Source organism: Palaemon carinicauda, chromosome 37 (assembly GCF_036898095.1).
Source record: "Palaemon carinicauda isolate YSFRI2023 chromosome 37, ASM3689809v2, whole genome shotgun sequence".
Classification (NCBI taxonomy): domain Eukaryota; kingdom Metazoa; phylum Arthropoda; class Malacostraca; order Decapoda; family Palaemonidae; genus Palaemon; species Palaemon carinicauda.
Window position 1 is genome coordinate 8,516,652 of NC_090761.1, and position 20,919 is coordinate 8,537,570.

The 20,919-nt window shown below is 46.0% G+C and overlaps 1 protein-coding gene across 2 annotated transcripts in view; it reads left to right on the forward strand.

Annotated features, from left to right (window-relative positions):
• Positions 1–1,840: 1,840 nt before the first annotated feature.
• The window catches only part of LOC137629442 (serine/threonine-protein phosphatase PGAM5, mitochondrial-like), a 30,367-nt gene continuing 11,288 nt past the window's right edge, over positions 1,841–20,919 (forward strand). Inside the window, exons 1-3 of one of the 2 annotated variants that reach the window (XM_068360745.1) lie at positions 1,841–2,136; positions 5,424–5,608; positions 18,423–18,640. In XM_068360745.1, the coding sequence (XP_068216846.1) occupies positions 1,979–2,136; positions 5,424–5,608; positions 18,423–18,640 (561 nt within the window). In that variant the 5' untranslated portion in view covers positions 1,841–1,978. The remainder of the gene's footprint in view (positions 2,137–5,423; positions 5,609–18,422; positions 18,641–20,919) is intronic. The other variant, XM_068360744.1, reaches the window with a different exon arrangement.

Below are 20,919 nucleotides of genomic sequence, written 5' to 3' on the forward strand. Positions count from 1 at the left end.
AATGCAAGAATTTACGTCTCCTAATCTAACTACCTGACTTCTATCCTTCAAGTAATCCTGAAACCAGAACGTATCAATGTAATGTTCCTTAAGAGATTTACACAATTCATCATGGTTGACGCTATCAAGTGCCTTTAATAGATCACATAAAATTAATATGGAAACTTTTTTTCTATCAATATTTTTATAAATTTCATCTGTTACTTTCATCAAAGCTGTTTCTGTTGATAAACCTTTACGGAATCCATGCTGAGTGTTAGAAATCAAATTTTTTTCCTAGATGTTCCATTAACTGATTACATACAATCTTTTCTATTACTTTCGATATTACTGGAAGGATAGAAACAGGTCTATAATTACCAGGGTCGTCCTTGTCTCCTTTCTTGTGAAGAGGGTCTACGAGGGGTTGTTTCCAAATAGAAGGATATTTCCCAGTTACAATCGATGTATTTATGATAACCGTGATATAATATGCAAAAACTGTAAGGGAATCTTTAAGAAAACTAGTAGGAATACCATCCGTTCCGTAAGCATTAATATTATTCAAACTCTTAACTGTTAATATTATTGTTTCTATTGTAACTGGTTGCGGTCTAAACAATCGTATATTATTGCCAAAATTATTTTGAGTGGTTCTAATATCTTAATTTTCGTACTTTTGTAGAATTTCCTGCGTTTTATCATAAGTTATTTTTCCTGCATTAGCAAAGTATTGGTTAAATTGATCTGCTCTAGCTTTTGGGTTGTCGTATTCAATCTTTTTATTTGTTTTAGTAGATATAATATCATTCATAATTTTCCATGTTTCTCTGCGAGATTTACTTTTCTTGATCTTGTTTTTGTTATAATAAGCTTTGGCAGTACGCATCTTCGAATTGATGAGTTTTTTCATTTCCTTATACGAATTGTTCAGATTTTCATCATGTCTATTCTGTTTAAGCCTTTCTTGCATTTTGTCCCTTTCAATCATACTGTTTTTGAGATCATTGTCTATCCAAGGTGCACTGGGTCTCCTTATTTCCTTCGTGGTTATTGGGGCACATTTATCTAAGGCACTATTATATACTTTATTGAAAATTCCTGTTTGAATATCTGTGTCATCAGTATGCGTGATTGTATCTAAAATTATTTTCTGGTCCAGCAATGTATTACACAAAAAACCTGCAGAATAATATCGTATACATTCCAAGGCATAGGTTAACTTATTGTAGACAGAGACTCAACATTCAATCCCAGCAATGATAATTAATCAATTTTCTTAGTAATATAATTCATGCAGATATTTATTTATAAAAGCAATGTTTCCGAGTTGATACCCAGTGATTCCTACTACATTATCTATTTGAGCACTGAGAGGCAGTCCAGTTCCAGTAATAACCTATACCTGGGTCATGAACAAAGATATCGAGACCAAAGTGCTATTAATTTTCGTTTGTATCTTACCAAGGTTTCTTAAATATTTTTTCCATACCACCATATACTCGATTTTATGGTTATGCAGCTATAGCTATTTACTTGCCATCTATTTCCTAACAATAGTGACACAGTAGTTTCAATTTTCCACCTGTTTACGTTATCAGCTGATTTCTGGCTGAGTGCTGAAATAGTAGTTGAATTTAAAGTCCTGGCCCGCGATATTGAGCAGTTACTTTTATTGTTACACTGCCACAAACATACCAAACAGTTTGCTATAAAAACTGTGCACATTGATCTATTTAAACAAGATGAATATTAATAAATTATAAGAAATAAATCAATAGAACAGTAAAATAAGTTATATTATTCAAATTAATTCTTTATAAAACTATTAAAGTACGTTTTAATGGTAGATTATTACCTAAAAATCTTTATATACGTAGAAAACGCAACCATTATAACAACAACAGAAGGTCTGACCAGCGATTTGATAGTGTGAATAGACAGCGCCCCTCCGCTCTAGTCAAACAAGTAAAACAAGTGCCAGAAAGAGTCGGTAAGAATGTCCTGGACAAGAAATATAACACGGTTAAGTGTAGTGGCCGCCGCAGCCGGTGGAGTCGTCACTGGCTATGTCTTTGGGACTTCCAATAAAGATGCCTTTGCCTCCTGGACAACGGGCGTCACCCCTTCGGTGAAATGGGACTGGAACTGGGATAGGTCAGTATCTCAGATTGGCTCTTGTCTTCCTTACAAAGGTGCTGCAGCCTTGTAAGTGTAGCGGCATAGGTTAGAGTGATGACCCCAAAAGACTAAGTTTTATGACCCATATTTTCTGATGGTCGTAAAACAAAATTATTTATGCAAATTGTTTTAAGATTTCTCTTTGAATACACTGCTGAACGGTACATGAACTATGGCCTATTGTCCTGTGTTTTCCAACTGTTAAACGTAGAATCTAGAGCAGTGTTTCCCAAAATTTTTTGGGGTAATAGTATAGAACGCCACGCTTCATTTACTCCAATATAATGGAATCCTGTAGTTCTCACCTTCTTGCACAGTAATTAGGGGGTTATTTAAATTCTGGGAAAGCAATAATTAGCAAGATATGTGGAAGAGGGGGGAAGGGGTTATAAAAAGAAAATAGCTCGGTTTCCTCACTAAACGACTTAGAACTGACATGTCAACATCGTCAACCAAACAGAATTCGTGATGCCAGCGTACATAAACAGAAGTTCGTGATGCCAGCGTACGTTTGATTTCCTGTATATTCAAAATATACTTAATTAGAAATGGATTAATTACTCAAAAGTGTCCTTAAAATAAGCAATTTACACTTTTGAGTAATCACAATTCTTGATTAGGTATATTTTGAATATACAGTATATCAAATGTACGCTGGCATCACAAACTTCTGTTTATGTACGCTGGCATCACGATCTGTTTGGTTGACTATGTTGAGGTCAGTTCCATGTCGTTTAGTGAGGAAACCGAGCTATTTTCTTTTTATAACCCCTTCTCCCCTCTTCAACATATCTTGCTAATTATTGCTTTCCCAGAATTTAAATAACCACCTAATTACTGTGCAAGAAGGTGAGAACTGCAGGATTACATTATATTGGAATAAATGGAGAGCGTGGTGTTCTATACTACTACCTTATTATTATTATTATTATTATTATTACTAGCTAAGCTACAACCCTAGTTGGAAAAGCAAGATGCTAAAAGCCCAAGGGCTCCAACAAGGAAAAATATCCCGGTGAGGAAAGAAAATAAGGAAATAAACAATATAAATATCTACAACATTAAAACAGATATTTGATATACAAAGTATAAAAGGACTCATGTCTGCCTGTTCAACATAAAACCAGTGTTTGTTTACAAGAGCACGCTCTCCATTTACTCCCAAATTATGCAGTCTGTATGTCTCCTCTTCTTGTGTAGTAATTAGGATGTTCTTTAAATGCCGGGAAAGTAAAAAAAAAGACAAGATATGTTGAGCAAGGGGGTAGGGGTTTTAAAAAACTAGCTTGGTTTCCTCACTAAACGACCTGAAACTGACATCGTCAACATAGTCAACAAACAGAAGTTTGGGATGCCAGCATACATAAACAAAAGTTTGTGATGGCAAGTACATTTGATATACTGTATATTCAAAATATATACTAAATTAAAAATGGAGTAATTACTTATGTGTCACTATTTGTGAATTGTATATTTTATGGACACTTGAGTAATTACGCGACGAGAATCTGAAGATTCTCTGTTATACGATTCGACCAACTCAATATAACTGCAGTCATGAGAGCCCGTGGGTTCAGCGTGATGAGAGTCCGAAAACTCTATGCCTGAGAACATGACCACACGAACCCAAAGGATTCGCGAATAAAAAGGGAGGGGACTCCCAGCTACGGAAACCCGAAGGTCCAGTGTAGCGCCCGGAATGAGAGCGTGCAGGCTCAGACTGGTGTTGTGAGAACCCAAAAGGTCAGCACAACAGGAAACTGAGGTTTCCCAGTCACGAGAGCCCGAGGGCTTGGCGTGATATGAGGTACGAGAAACTGAGGGCTCAGCGTGATACGAGGTACGAGAACCTGAGGGCTCAGCATAACCAAGGTTGCAAAACCCCTAAGGGTCAAAGCAACGGGAATCCAAAGTTTGCTGGCCACGAGAGCCCAAGGACTGTACGTGACTAGAGTCTTAGAACTCTGTCATGAGAGTAGAACTCAGCATGACAAGGGTCATGAGAAATGAGAGGTTAGTGAGACCGTGAGAACCCAAAGGATTCGTGCTCCCTGCTACGAGAACCAAAAGAAGGTTCAGCGTAGCGTACAGCACGAGAGCCTGTAGGCTCAGCGTAACCGGTGTTGCAAGACCCCGAAGGGTCAGTGCAACAGGAAACTGAGGTTTCCCTGTCATGAGACCCCCGAAGGGTCAGTGTGACAAAAGGCACGAGAGTCCGAAGCTCAGAGTTACCCGAGTTGCGAGACCCTGAAGAGTCAGTGCAACGAGAAACCGAGGTTTCCCTATCACGAGAGCCCGAAGGCTAAGTGTCACGACAGCCCGAGGGCTCAGCGTAACCAGGGTTGCGAGACCCCGAAGGGTCAGCGCAACGGTTTATGTCACGAGACCCCAAAGGGTCCGCTTGACGAGAGGAACAAGAGCCCAAGGGCTCAGCGTAACAAGTGCTACAAGACCACGAAGGTTCAGTGTGACTGGAGAGAAATAAGACAGACCAGTGTGCTCGAGTGTACGCTCAAGCAAGAGAACTCTAACCCAAGGCAGTGGAAGACCATGGTACAGAGGCTATGGCACTACCCAAGACTAGATAACAATGGTTTGATTTTGGAGTGTCCCTCGCCTAGAAGAGCTGCTTACCATAGCTAAAGAGTCTCTTCTACCCTTACCAAGAGGAAAGTGATCTCTGAACAATTACAGCGCAGTAACCAGTTGGGTGAAGAAGAATTGTTTGGTAATCTCATTGTTGTCAGGTGTATGAGGACAGGAAAACATTTGAAGAATAGGTCAGAATATTTGATGTGTGTGTAGGCAAAGGGAAAAAGAACCGTAACCAGAGAGAAGGATCCAATGTAGTACTGTCTGGCCAGTCTAAGGACCCCATGACTCTCTAGCGGTACTATCTTAATGGGTGGCTGATGCCCTAGCCAACCACCTACCAATCAAGCATCACATGCCTACTATGAGTAAGAGCCACTGTATTATAAGATCTACATTTAGGAAAGTGATGAATGTTTTGATGGGGGTAAAATTTGAAGCAGATAAAAACTGAGTATTGTATTGTTATTAAAACAAAGTTTTAATCCATGATGAGGTGATTCTAAAAAGTATGTAACAGTATTAGATGCTATTTGATATGAAGGTGGTTTGTGAATGGTCGGTCATAAGTTTTCAAAGTCTAGTTATGTATGTAAATAAAAGATTTTTTATTAACATGGGTATTAGTCTGTATTTTTGGAATTGTTGATTAATGAAGTTTTTTTTTCCAGGAGAGAAGCAGAAAGTTTGGTAAAACCACCAAAATTGAAAGAGATAAACAACAATGAAATTAATGACAATAATGAACATATCGAAAAACATAAATCTACAGCTACTCGACATTTAATTTTCATTAGACATGGCCAATATAACTTGGATGGCGCCTCCGATAATGAACGCTATTTGACCCAACTTGGTAATATGTTTTCTTTATGGTATCTAATTGATATATATTTTTCTTTTATGATATAATAAAAAGAGATTCATAATGAAATGTGTATACAGTATTGATACTTACCCAGTAGTTACAAAGCTATACAGTATATATAAAGCCCGAAGATTGGAGTTGGAGAGTGAAAATTTAAAGGCCAAAACCAGATAGCAATCCTGTTGCGTACACACCCTTGAAGTTAAACAATGGTAGGCATTATGTATCTCACTTTTGACAGAGGGAACTGTATCCTTGGTGTCTTAGTCTGCCATCATTGAAGATTTATACCATGGCGACCCTCTAGGCAAGCAGGAACTGTTGCATACTTCACCACTGTCTGGTACTTTACCAACGTGGGTAAGAGGTAGACATTTATGAATGCGATCATGTTGGACATCATGGCTGGCACCTGCTTGGTGCATCAGTCAGCAAACCAGTGGGCTAACTGGATCCTAAAGGTGAGAGATTCTGTAGCTTCTTGCTTCGCTAGGCAAATAGGTCAGCGAGAAGCACTTCGTTTAAGAAACTCGCTAGTGCTTCAGAATCCAGCCCCATATCCAATTTAGGAGATTGTCACTGCAGTAGAGGTGGAAGAAGATAAGCCATGACTCCCTCATTCATCTTGTGGTTACCTTCAAGAGCCCCAGCACTTTGAAGGTAGCCACTGCTCCTCTCAAGTCAGCTCTCAAGAAGTTTCCAGTAACTTCTAGAGCTGCATCTAAACCTCCAGCCCCCTTCTACTTCTTGGAAAGGTGGGAATAATGTATTGCCCTTTTGTGTCAGCACTGTCCAGTCCAGGAATGGTATAGGGAGGAAGAGGGCTCTGAATTCAGCTGCGTTCATGATTGGGGAGGGGGATGCCTGTCATGTCATGGGCAAGGTGCCAGCAACATGAAGCGGAGGAATAGGCCGTAGAAATCCTCTGGGACAGTTACTGCCTTCTGTTCACTGACTTGTCATCCCCTCGATTGACACCGATACTATTCAGATACTGTACTATCACCCGAGCTCCAAGAAGGACTTCGTCCTTCTGACCAATGTGTAGATGTTAGACAAGGACGCACTGGAGAGTGTATGGGATGGTTTACTTATCTTTTCTGAGCACCGTAGGAGATGCTGTCAAGAAGAATGAATTTATGCTTTACAGTATGTGGATATGAAAAACGCATAATTTCGGATTTCAATTCACCTCTCTTACAGGAAGTACTGTACCTACACTTCCTCCTTGGGGAAGAGATTACTAGTCAATGTCCTGTCCTTTGGACTGGCTACTGCTCCTTAAGTACTGTATTAATGTGACTCATCTCGTCTTGGGCACACATAACATCCGTCAGCTAAGATACCTGCTGGACTAATGGGTAATTCTGTCATACTCTTGAGACAGACTTCTTTCCTTGTGCCACATTCTTGGGATCGTGGTCAATCAGGAAAAATCTAATTGTTCCGTAACCGAAATACAAACCACGCTATTTACAGAGGGTTTACCTTTTAGCGCAGCTGAAATGACGAGCCAATAGTTTTAACGAGGGTTAATTACCCCGCGCTAGTTAGCGGGGGGTGGGGAAGGGTAGCTTGCTACCCCTCCCCCCTCCACACACCGGTGACTTGCTTCACTTCACTTTTGGCTCGGCGGTGATCAGACGTGTCTGCTCATCGCCCTCGTGACAGCCTTTAATTTTCTGCTTTTTCTTTTCAGCGTGTGTGTTGGTTGAAAGTTGACCTTCAGTTATTTCTTTACAATGCGTACATGACCTGGAGTTGCCGGTCGTCCTTGTGGGACTTTCATGTCGGACGTAAATATGGATCCGCACACCCTCTGCCCTCAATGTCGGGGCCGACGGTGTGACCAGGAGAACATGTGCCGTGAGTGCAGGGAGTGGTCTGCCTCCCAGTGGGAGAGGTTTGGCCGTCGGCGTAAGAAGAAGTCCAAGAGAGACCGTTCTCCTCCGGGGTTAGCCTTGAAGGAGGAAGGTTCTCGGGACTCTTCTTTCGCCGCCCAAACCTCCTCCGAAGCTCCCCCTCGTCCGCCTCCTAAGGAGAGTCGGCCGAGTGGGAGCGCAGGCCCTTGTTCTGTTTCCCGACCTTCGGTGGGGGGAGAGGGCGTCGCCTCCCATAGCAAGGGGGTTCCCCCTCCTCCTCCGGGGGAGGTTATTGATAATGCCTTATCCAGTGATGATCTTTTACAGATTTGGTCGTCCCTGGGGCTTAAGGGCTTGCCCTCCAGGGTCGCTCTTATTGACCGCCCTTGTTCTGTTTCCCGACCTTCGGTGGGGGGAGAGGGCGTCGCCTCCCATAGCAAGGGGGTTCCCCCTCCTCCTCTGGGGGAGGTTATTGATAATGCCTTATCCAGTGATGATCTTTTACAGATTTGGTCGTCCCTGGGGCTTAAGGGCTTGCCCTCCAGGGTCGCTCTTATTGACCTTGTCTCGTTGGGGGCCACTGTTAAGCAGTCGCCGGCGGTAGCAGAGGTAGACCCTCTGTCTATTGTCGACGTCGTGGTGACAGAGGCCTCCGACGTGGCTGGGCCTTCCGCCGCAGGTGCTGTTGCGGGTGATGGTGCTAAAGGCTCTCCTCCTCCTTCCGTACATCCTTCGAAGGGGGAAGTGAGTCCTTCGGTCTCGGCTGCTGCTCAGCTTCCTTCTGAGGGAAGTGCTTTAACGGAGACTCCCCTTCGGAGGACCGATGGTCCCGCCGATCTTCCCCGAGGCCGTCTCCGCCTTAAGGCTCACCGTCCGCTACGCCACAAGGGCCTCCCTTCCCCTTACAGGGGGACTAAGAGGCGCCTTTTTGGGTCTTCATCCTCCGGGGGGGACTCTCCTCGTCAGCCTCAACCTACAGCTCCGCCCTCCTTGAACCTCTCTGCAGACCGCTCACCATCTCCTGCCAGATCTTCGCCTTCTGGAGAACTCGTCACCCGACGGGCAACGGTCCCTTCGGGGCTAAGGGATCCTTCCCTTACGCGAGCAGTGCTAGCGCCCAAGCGCTCTCCTGCTCGCCAGCGCTCTCCTGATCTTCAGCGCTCTCCTGCTCGTCGACGATCTCCTGCTCGCCGACGATCTCCTGCTCGCCGACGCTCACCTGCTTGTCGGCTCTCTCCTGATGTTCGCCCCCCTCGCCAGCGCTCTCCTGCTCGTCAGCTCTCTTCCGAGCGTCAACGCTCATTTGAGGACCATCGCCCTGCGGTCTCTGACCACCCTTTAGTTCCTGCTGAACTCCCTGCTCACCATCTGCCTGGTCCTGTGGCTACGCAACATCGTGCTGCGCGTGTGTCAAAAACACATGTTCGCCAACGCACCAGCGATCTCCCAGTTCCTGCTCGTGAACGCGCCGCGCCACCTGTCCTTTCACATGACACGCGTCGACCTTCTGCTCGCCAGCGATCTCCAGCTCGCCAGCGATCACCTAAGCACCAGCGATTACCTCCTCGCCAGCGTTCACCTGCTTGCCAGCGCGCACAGGCGATCTTAGTATCGCCTATTCAACAGCGACAGCTAGCGCGCCAACGTTCTCCAACGCTCCTGAAGGAACATGGTTCGCCAGCTTCTAGCTCGCCATCGCGCGATCGCCCGCCTGCGCATGCTGCTCGCCATCGCCCGCCTGCGCATGCTGCTCGCCATCGCCCGCCTGCGCATGCTGCTCGCCATCGCTCGCCATTGCACGATCGCCCTCCTGCGCATGCTGCTCGCCATCGCTCGCCCCTGCACGATCGGCCTCCTGCGGATGCTGATCATCATCGCACCCCATTACGCGATCGCCCACCTGCGCATGCTGCTCGCCATCGCTCGCCATCACGCGATCGCCCTCCTGCGCATGCTGCTCGCCATCGCTCGCCCCTGCACGATCGCCCTCCTGCGGATGCTGATCACCATCGCACCCCATCACGCGATCATTCACCTGCGCATGCTGCTCGCCATCGCTTACCATTATGCGGTCATTCACCTGCGCATGCTGCTCACCATCGCACGCCACATCGCGCCATCTCCAACTTGAGCGACTGCACTCACCAGCTCGTCATCGATCGCCTGTGGATCTACATCGCCAGCGATCTTCCTCACCTACGCGGCAGCGCGTTCCCTCGCCGTCGCGCCAACGCTTGCGTTCGTCGCCTCGGATACGCGTTCATTTACCTGCCCACCCTCGCGCCCACTCGCCCGCGCGGCGAATTCCGCAGCCGGTGGTAGCAGCAGGAACGCGTGCTCCTAGACGGCACTCGGGATCACCTCCATCCAAACACAGGTTGGTAGTGCAGGACGAGGAGAGGTTAGTACATCATTCTTCCCCACCTTCTTTTCAGGCAGGTACCGTCGTGTCCACTCCAAAGGATCGCCCGATCCCTTTCCCTTTAGCGAGGATTTCGGACTCTATGTCCTTGGAGCAGCAGACTTGGTTTGGTCCTCTGGCACGGGCGTTGGTGAGGGTTATGAAACCAGCACTCGCCGGCCAGGGTAACAAACCAACGGCTGTCTCTCCTACGCTGAAGAGAAAGAGAGGAGTGGACTTCGTGGTGACTTCCCCCAGGGCGAAGTTGGTTCCCAAGAAGTCCGTCGCGAAGGTCCCTTCTCCTGCATGAGTACTCTCTCCTTCTCCCGTGGACGAGGCCTTTCCGTCCTCAGGTGAGTCCAGTGGGGCGGTAGTCTTCCCCTCGGCACCAGGGGGGGAGACTTCGCTTCAGGCAGGAGAATCGTCTCGTGAGGAAGGGGCCCCTCGAACCTCGTTGTTGGATCCTGTATCCCTCCCAGGAGGGAATCCAAGGATTCCAAGACCGTCCCTAAATCCTCTGCAAGGATTCGTCAGGAACCCACGACTACCCAGGGGAATGTCCACGTATCACCCCAGGAAGAGATTCCTGGGGCAGGAGACTTAGCTGCCAGCCTGCAGGGAGGAGAACAGCAAGAATCCGAACATGCCTTCTGGCAGGTCCTAAGCCTGATAAGGCAACTTAACAGGCTTACGGATCCAGTCATCGCCCCCCGTGAAGGCAAAGACACGATTCGGGATGAAGTGTTTGACGTTCGGAAGGCCCCTAAGACCAGTGCAGCTCTGCCCTGGTCTCGGGGGCTGAAGAGTGCCAGGGCTAGGGCCAACGCTCGGCTCGCACTTCTTGCCTCCTCCAGTCGTTCCACTGCCGGGAACAAGCTCATCCCTCCTCCTCGCCTCCAGCAGAGGAGGTATTTCGAGATCCTGGGTGAGCACAACCTCGCTCTTCCTCTTCATCACTCTGGAGGAGCTGGCGAAGGGAGTTCCCCTTGAAAAACTCTCTGCCCGGCAGGTGTCGTTCTCGGCGGCAGAGATCCTTAATCACGAGAAGGTCGCTAAGTGTGCCATGCAGGCCACTTCGTGGCTGGACTTCTGGCTAGGATCTCTGGGCATCCTATTGCGATCGGAGGACTTGTCCAAGGAGACCAATAGGAAGGCCCTAGAGACCTTCTTGCTCTCGGGCACCCGCTCCATCGAGTTTTTGGCGCACCAGGTTACCACCCTGTGGGCCAACTCGGTGTTGAAGCGTCGCGATGCTGTGTCCGAGAGATTCCATCCGAAGGTCCCCGCCGTAGATGTGTGTAGGCTCCGACATGCTTCCCTTCTGGGGGAGAGCCTGTTTGAGCCTCAAGACATGGAGCGAACGGCTGAGAGGTGGAGGAAATCCAGCACGGACTCCCTCCTCCACAGGGCCCTTACAACTCGGCCCTATAAGCCTCCAGCCCCGCCACAACAGCAGCAACAGCCTCGTAAGGCTCCCAAACAGGCACCGGCAGCTAAGAAAGTGGTGTCTAAGCCTCAGCCCTTTCCAGCCAAGGTCAAGAGGGGCGGTAAGTCCTCCAGGGGAGGCAAGACTCCTAGGGGTGGCGGCCGCGGCTGCAAGCCCTAGGGGTGGCAGTCCCCCTGCATGTCCACCTGTGGGGGGATGCCTTCAGCGTTGCGTCCGCAGGTGGCAGCAACACGGGGCCGATGCTTGGACGGTCTCTGTGATCGGCCAAGGTTATCGCGTCCCGTTCACAACATCTCAACCTCCCCTGACAGCGAATCCAGTGTCGTTGAGCTCCTATGCCACGGGATCGGCAAAGGGGCTGGCCCTTCAGGCCGAAGTCGAGACCATGCTCGAGAAGGGTGCTCTCCAGGAGGTCGTGGACGGCTCCCCAGGCTTCTTCAGTCGACTCTTTCTTGTAGAGAAGGCTACTGGAGGCTGGAGACCCGTCATCGATCTCTCAGCTCTGAACAGGTTTGTCAAACAAACCCGGTTCAGCATGGAGACAGCAGACACGGTCAGACTTGCGGTGAGACCACAAGACTTCATGTGTACACTGGATCTAAAGGACGCGTACTTCCAGATCCATCCGTCTTCCAGGAAGTACCTGAGATTCTGCCTAGACAACAAGATCTACCAGTTCAAGGTGCTGTGTTTCGGTCTCTCCACAGCTCCTCAGGTGTTCACCAGACTGTTCACCCTGATTTCATCTTGGGCACACAGGAACGGCATTCGTCTCCTTCGTTACCTGAACGATTGGCTGATCCTAGCAGACTCGGAGTCGACCCTTCTTCGGCACCGAGACAGGCTTTTGGATCTTTGCCAGGATCTGGGGATCATGGTAAACCTCGAGAAGTCCTCTCTGCAGCTGTCCCAACGACTGGTTTATCTAGGCATGCTAATAGACACCAATCTCCACAAAGCCTTTCCATCAGACGACCGGATAGCAAGGCTGAGGAGGGTGGCGGAACCCCTCCTCAGGCGAAAAGAACTCCCCGCCCAATCGTGGTTGCGTCTCTTAGGCCACCTATCCTCCCTGGCCCGTCTGGTTCCAAACAGCCGCCTCAGGATGAGATCCCTTCAATGGCGGCTCAAGTCCCGGTGGAATCAAGGATCCGATTCCCCGGACATTCGGATCCCAATGGGGTCTCTGGAACAGACGGACTTGCGGTGGTGGCTGGCCGACGAGAACCTGCGGAAGGGAGTGAGTCTTCTCGTCCTTCCCCTGGAATTGACTCTGTTTCCGGACGCGTCAAAAGAAGGGTGGGGGTCGCACGTTCTGAACCAGAGGGCCTCAGGCCTTTGGTCAGAATCAGAAAAGTGCCTACACATCAACCTGCTAGAATTGAAGGCCGTCTTTCTGGCTCTTCAGCAGTTCAACGGTCCCTGGCGGGTCACTCCGTGGTGGTGATGAGCGACAACACCGCGGTAGTGGCTTATATCAACAAGCAGGGAGGCACTTTTTCGCAACAGCTATCCCATCTTGCAGTAGAGACTCTGAGGTGGACCGAAACCCACTCAATAACACTATCAGGTCGCTTCATTCCTGGCAAGAGGAATGTGCTCGCCGACAGTCTGATCAGGGCTTCGCAGATACTGTAGTGAGTACCGAGTGGTCTTTGGATCCTCAGATAGCCAACAAAGTCCTGACTTTGTGGGGTTCCCCGACTGTGGACTTGTTCGCGACAGCCTTGAACTTCAAGCTGCCCTTGTACTGCTCACCAGTCCCGGACCCCAAGGCACTCTGGCAAGATGCTTTCCAGCAACGGTGGGACAACATCGACGTGTACGCCTTCCCACCGTTCTGTCTGATGAGAAGGGTGCTCAACAGGACCAGACTATCGGTCAACTGTTCCATGACTCTGGTAGCTTCGCTATGGCATCACGCGGAATGGTTTCCGGACCTTCTGCAACTCCTGATGGAACTCCCAAGGAAGCTTCCTCCACGACACGAGCTTCTCAGACAACCCCACTCCAGCGTCCCTCACAGGGCCGTAGCCTCGCTTCGGCTTCACGCCTGGAGACTATCCAGCGTCTCCTCGCGGAGAGAGGCTTTTCGCAACAGGTTGCGGAGAGAATGTCTCGGCACCTGCGAAGGTCCTCTGAGGGAGTCTACCAAGCAAAGTGGAGAGTCTTTTGTGGTTGGTGTCGTGGAAGGGGTATCTCTCCACTCGATGCCTCTATTCCAGCAATAGCGGACTTCCTCGTGTATCTGTGGGAAGAAATGCGCCTTTCTGTCTCGGTAGTGAAAGGCTATCGCTCAGCCTTAAGCTTGGCCTTCAGATTGAAGGGCGTGGATATTTCTTCATCGCTAGAACTCTCTATGAGCTTACCTGCCCCCGGTCGGAAGTGAGACCCCCTCCTTGGAACTTGGTTCGAGTCCTCAGGTCTCTTAAGAGACCTCCCTTCGAGCCATTACGCCATGCCTCCGATCGCCACCTGTCTTGGAAGACTGCTTTCCTACTCGCCTTGGCTTCGGCCAAGCGAGTTAGTGAACTTCATGGTCTCTCGTACGACATCGCCCATTCAAGGGGATGGGGGGAGGTAACGTTCAGGTTCGTCCCTGAGTTTGTGGCCAAGACTCAGAATCCTGGAGTGCCGGATCCTCGGTTTGACTCTTTCAGGATCGCGAGTCTCCGTTCTGTAACAAACGACCCAGACCAGCTGCTACTATGTCCAGTGAGGTGTCTGAGGCACTACTTGAAGAGAACGGCTGCAGTCCGGCCTCATGTGCGAGCTTTGTTTGTGAGCACAGGCAGGACAAAGAGGAGGGTCACCAGGAACACCATCTCAGCTTGGATTCGAAGGGTTATCCACCATGCCCTGAATCCTGACCCTCCTCCGTCACGTCGCCCTCGGGCCCACGATGTCAGGGGTATTGCTACATCCCTGGCCTTCAAGAGAAACTTCTCTGTGACGCAGGTACTTCAAGCTGGGGTTTGGAAGCGTCAAACGACCTTCACAGCCCACTACCTGCAAGACGTGACCCACAGGAGCCTCGATACGTTTTCTATCGGCCCTGTGGTGGCTGCACAACAGCTGGTCTAACCTCAGGCTCCTTTTTGGACAAGTAGCAGTAGGTTGAGGGCGTTGTTACCCGGTCTTAGTCTGCGTGAATGAAAGAGTATGTCTGACCCTTACTTCTTTCTTCATTCTCCCCTCTCTTGGGGAAACAGCATCCTGGTCCTCGCATAGCTGACCTTGACCTCTGCAGGTAACCCATGCTTCTTTGTGCTCCTAGTATTAAGCTTAATACTGTTGCGTCTCCCATACCCTGACGAGGTGGTATGGGGAACGTCCTATCCTAGAATTACTATCTGAAGGTCTCAAGGTCAACTTCATAGGACGAGTCACACTCTCCTCCTCACACTGCTTATGTAGGCCACTCGTTCCTAGCGATGCTAGGAACTTGTGAGGTACAGGGGCTCCCTCTCTCTAGTGCTGCTCACTGAGGGATCGAGCCCCCGGGCAAGCCGAAGTCAGTAAGGCTGGGGATTTTCCACCCTTCCTAAGGGGTAAGTCACCCTCTGTAAATAGCGTGGTTTGTATTTCGGTTACGGAACAAATGACAAATTTGAAGATAATTTGTATTTTTCCTAACCATACAAACCTTAGCTATTTACACATGTGTGCCTGCCATCCCTGACCCCCAAGTCAAGTCCTACCTCTAAGTGAAGTGAAGCAAGTCACCGGTGTGTGGAGGGGGGAGGGGTAGCAAGCTACCCTTCTCCACCCCCCGCTAACTAGCGCGGGGGTAATTAACCCTCGTTAAAACTATTGGCTCGTCATTTCAGCTGCGCTAAAAGGTAAACCCTCTGTAAATAGCTAAGGTTTGTATGGTTAGGAAAAATACAAATTATCTTCGAATTTGTCATTCTTATACCCAAGAAGAGGATTGAGTACCTGGAAATTCTGATAAACATGACAGCAGTAAGGGTCTTCCCTTTAGACGACAATGTCAGCAGGCTCATGAAAGTAGCAGGACCTTTCGTCGTCCAACAAAAATACCGGCTTGACAAGGGTAACAACTACTTGGACACTTCTCATTGGAGAAACTTGTTCCTGACGAGCGTGTTCACTAGCGATCCTTTCAGGGGTGTCGGATGCACCTCTTGTTAGTCGCCAACGATCATTATCACCATCTCATTCTGGTGGAACGAGTTAATGGATGGTGGTTGAATAACAAGAACCTATTCGACGGAATTCCTGAGGAGTTCCTTCCTCCGTGGATGCTGCTGTTCACAGATGCGTCAAAGGAGGGATGGGCCGTTATATGAAGAACCAGATCGCATCGAGTTGCTGGTTCGAAAAACGCAGTCAACACATCAACCTGTTGGAAATGCAAGAAGCACTTTTAGCACTGCAGCCATCCCAACAGTTGCTGATAGATTACTCTGTAGCATTGATGGTTGACAACACAATCGTAGTGGCTTACGTCAACGAGCAAGGAGGTATTGGCAAAGTAGGCACAAGAATGGGCATTCAACAATGCAGTAAAACTGAAAGTAAATTTCATTCTAGGGATTGACCGTACATTCCAGACACCATATCCCAAGATGGATATTGGTTCCTTTGACCAATCTGTAAATATTCACATTAACCTAGCCTATCACCTGGGACATCTTTTTCCCAGGTTGTTAGAAGGTTGGCAGGAGTCACCACATAGGCACCTATTACATGTCCAAGGGCTTAGGCATCCTGGGATTTAAACCAGCTATTTTGGTGGTAGGAACTTCTCTCTCTCCTGAGGCTAAGTCTCCTATTAAAGGATGAAGATTTGTATTTGTGTAGGAACAAATTGCAAATTTTATTTTAAAGTAATTTTATTTTTCCTAACAATACAAACCTAAGTCCTTTAAGTTGCATGTTCCACCTTTATCACCCCACAAGTCCAAGGTTAGGTCAAAGTTGCTCCTCAGTGTACTGTCAGGTGGCACTGCTTGCCCGCCACCCAACAGTAACTACATACACCTTGTTATATTATAAATTTTGATAGCCTAATTCCAACTTTCCTGCATCATACTGCTATTAAAGGACTCAGGTTCGCATAGTTAGGAAAAATAGGGTACTTTCAAGAATTCAGGATTTTGTGTTTCTTCATGATGTGCAGAAACATCAGACTTGTTGACATACCATTTCCTATAAAAAAATCTGGTTTATTCTGTCTAAAGTAGCTGTAACAAAATCTAATTTCACTGATATCGACAATCTTTCCGGTACTTGAATGAATGTCCTGTAGATTGATGGTACTATAGTACCAGCTATTGGAAGATTGAAAGTATCTTCATACATAGAAATAAGGACTTAGAGAAACTTTCTATATGATGAAAGGACGTTAGAATATTAATTTCCATAATTGTGTCCAGTTCCCTTTTCTCACCTCCCCTTAACAGTGGATGCTTCCATTGCTTTATTTAGTTCTTCCGTGATAGCATCCACTGTGGAAGGCATTGATATATCCTTTGCAGTTGTTTTTCGGATATAGTGGGTGTTCCGTTAGAAGCAATGTTTATATTTTTCCTATTTTTTATATTATCTATAAATTTAAGCTTTTATAAGGGCAAAAATTACTATTTTGAGAATTTAAAATCCTAAATATGAAACCTGCGATATGATGAGAAGTCTGTGATATAAATCTACATATATTACATTTATAAGTCTGTGATGTGCTGAGGGAGCGATAGGTGAACCCTGATATGGTGAGGGATTACTGTACTGTACTTCATTTTACACTCATGCGTCTGTTGATGCTTTTATTCTTGCTAACATTTGTCTTGCTTCTGCTTTCATTTTCATCGTTTGAAACCCTTCTGAAGGTCTAACTTCTTGTTTGTTTACATAAAGGGGACGAGTGATCTACCTGTCTAAAAATCTTTCCTTTCATGGAATGCCATGCAGTGGAAGTAGAGTAAGTTGCAATCTTGTGTATACCAGGGGCTCAAAACTCATTATCTATTTAACCTAATATTTGGAGAAATGTGCTTACTTTTAATGCATCCATAGTGGATGCTGTTAGAGGATCTGAACTGAGAACGACGACAGTGCTGTTCTTTGACACTTTAAATATTCTTCCTCAGCACAACACAGTGTGTAAGAAGAATGATAAGGAGAGAACATTCCTCTGACCTGTGTGTTCATCAACTTTGTATGTGTATTTGTGCATGCTGGCATAAACAGTTTTGGGAACTATGAAGTGGTTTTTGCATTTTCTGATGGGTTTTGGTGTCAAGTACAACGTCCTAGGCTAATACAGTATAGCTATAGTTTCATAACTCTATCTATCCTCAAAAACATCAGTAGCAAGAAAACATATGGAACTTTTAGTAGTAGAAGGAGGGTTAGGAGTACTGAAGTAGAGAAAGAAAAAAGGTTTTGTCTTGGGAAAAGCAAAACTTGAATTAGCTCTATCTTTGCTACTGCCAGTAGGCTAGTATCCTGAACTCTTAGCTTATCCTCTGTCTCTAATTAAGGCTAGCCTATGTATATATTCAAGAAACTAACTCATTCGATCTCATTACTATCCTGAATGCTCCGTAGATCTATATTCTCTATTGTTATATTTTTCTATAGACTGCCTACAAGTGGAGTACCTATCTAATTTCCCGACTTTCTACCCTGACCCTTTGGTCTTCACAATTTTGCTGAGGATGAAGAATTACTGTATAACTTTGATAATATAAGTCAAAACAATAATAGATTTTCCTATTATGATAAAGAAAATACAATAACAACATGAGTAGAGTCCATAACGATCTAACTTATCAGCTGAAGAATCTTTGCTTCTTTAACAAATAAACTGCTTATGGAACTGGTCCATTTGCCTAATTCAGCCAGATAAAAAGTGAAATACATATGCAGTAGTATTGCCATCTTGTTTTGGTAATTGTTTTAATTTTTCTGCCAACTCCAAAGCTCTGGTTTGATGCATATAGCTGTGTTATTACTGGGTAAGAATGTGTAAAAAGGGTTTGTGTAATTGGTATTGTATATGAACTACTGTATTAGTATTCATCAGAAATATTATTGCATGGGAATTTAAGTTGGATTTACTTTCAGGGAGAGAACAGGCAGCCTTAACAGGTGAACGTCTCAAAGCTTTAGGATTTCCCTATACAAAACTTGTGTATTCTACAATGACTCGAGCAACAGAAACGGCAAATATCATATTGGAAAAATTAGATGAAGCTAAAGTAATTGACCATTGTGATTTGTTACGGGAAGGTGCCCCTGTTCCTCCTGAACCACCAATAGGAAGCTGGAAACCAGAAATGCACGTATGTTGGTTACTGTTTCTTAAATTTTTCAGTTGTAATTTGGCTCATCGTAGGTTTTTAAGACATCTAATTTAATCATAAACTTTTTTTTATAATTTGTACTTTACACTGTATAGTATTTTATGGAGCTTACTTTGGTCATGTTAGCCCTTTTACCCTCAAAGGACGTACTGGTACGTTTCACAAAAGCCATCCCTTTACCCCTATGGACGTACCGGTACGTCCTTGCAAAAAAATGCTATAAAAATTTGTTTTTCATATTTTTTGATAATTTTTTGAGAAAATTCAGGCATTTTCCAAGAGAATGAGACCAACCTGACCTCTCTATGACAAAAATTAAGGCTGTTAGAGCAATTTAAAAAAAATACAGTGATACCTCGGTAGTCGAACGACTCTATACTCGAACAATTCGGAGTTCGACCAAAATTTTCGAGAAATTTTTGCTGCGGTGCTCGACCAAAAATTCGGTACTCGACCAGCCGAACACGTGACGACCGCATGGGCTTTGTGATGATCGCGCCATCTCGGCCACTCTCGCTTGTTCGGGAAGCATCAGATCTCTCGAGAGCGTCACTCAGACAACGCGCGATCAGCATTCGTTGTGATTTAGTGATTTTCAGTGCTTTTAATTGCTTTTTTAGCTTTCATAATGAGTCCCAAGAAAGTAATGAGTGTTAAGGGGAAGGAGAAGAGGAAAACAGTGCGAACAACGATCGAGTTGAAGAAGGAAATTATAGCGAAATATGAGAATGGTGTACGAGTGTCCGATTTAGCGGTAGAATACGGAATGGCGAAGTCGACCATTTCTACGTTTTTAAAGCATAAAGAAATGATTAAGAAGGCGAATGTTGCAACGGGAGTTACGGCGGTAACTAAGCAAAGGCCACAAGTGATTGAGGAGATGGAAAAGTTGCTTTTAATATTTATTAAAGAAAAACAGTTGGCCGGGGAAAGTGTTAGTGAAGCGTTCATTTGTGAAAAAGCGTTGCATATCTATGAAGAATTAGTGAAGAAAAGTCCGAGTACCAGTGAAAGTGATTCATTTACATTTAAAGCGAGCAGGGGTTGGTTTGAAAAGTTTCGTAATAGAACAGGTATTCATCGTGTTACTAGGCATGGGGAGGCAGCTAGTTCGGATCAAATTGCAGCCGATAAATACGTGGGGTATGTTCACTACAGTACAGAAAATGGTTTAAAATTGTTTTATTTTAGTACAGTAAATGGTTTAAAATTGTTTTATAGGATTTTCTGACCAATTTCATACACATTTAGATAATTATTGTTGTTTAGGTACACGTTTTATTAATATTTTGGGCCTGTTCGAGTGCTTGGGAACGGAATAGAATATATACCATTATTTCTTATGGGGAAAAAAAATTCGGTACTCGAACAAATCGGAGGTCGAACACGGATCTCGAACGGATTATGGTCGAGTACCGAGGTATCACTGTATACTGCAAAATGTGCTGGGAAAAAAATAACCCCTTGGGGGTTAAGGGTTGGAAATTTCCAAATACCCCGGGGGTAAAAGGGTTAGTTTGCAACTTTGGTTGTCGATAGTAGTATTTAGTGCCATAGAAATTAGGTTTAATATTTTTCATTCTAGGGCGTATATAATGAACTGATACAAAATATGAAGCTTAAGTGCAACAGGGGTTGGGTTCTTGAAGAAAATTTAATTGTTCTTACAAGTATACAAACCTTTTGTCTTTTATAAATGGAGATACTGTGACTTCAACGATGATGGAACGGCTGGTCTTTGGCTGCAACGGGTACAGACGTACTGTTGTGCTGCTGTATAGAATGCTAGGTCTTTACCTAGATTCTTTTGTGATAAGTGTTATGTTAAATTTTTGTGAACACACTTGTAAGTGAAAGCTCACTGAAGGGTATCACATGGTTGTTATTTTTGTCTATGAAGATATAGACTTATGAAACCCCATTCGTCTGACAGATACATTACTTCTCCCCTTCTGTGTCCATTGGTCATCCCGTTGCTGGATAACCTGCCGTTGACTTGGCCGCTGCCGCAGGGGAATCGTTTTCGTTTGGACCCTCCTTGTTCAACTGTTGCCTTTGCTTTTCCCCTCTTCCACGGGGAACATATGGATTTTCTAAGGGAAGGGAGTGTGGTCTTTCAGAGCTTGACTTCGGTTTTACTCTTCTTAAGGCCGTTCACCTTTCATGGGGTTTCAACAGTATACTAACGGGGGGAGGACCTTTCTCGTTTGCGGGTTAGGTTGTGCTTCCGATTGTTTTTCTTAATTATTTAAGTGAAA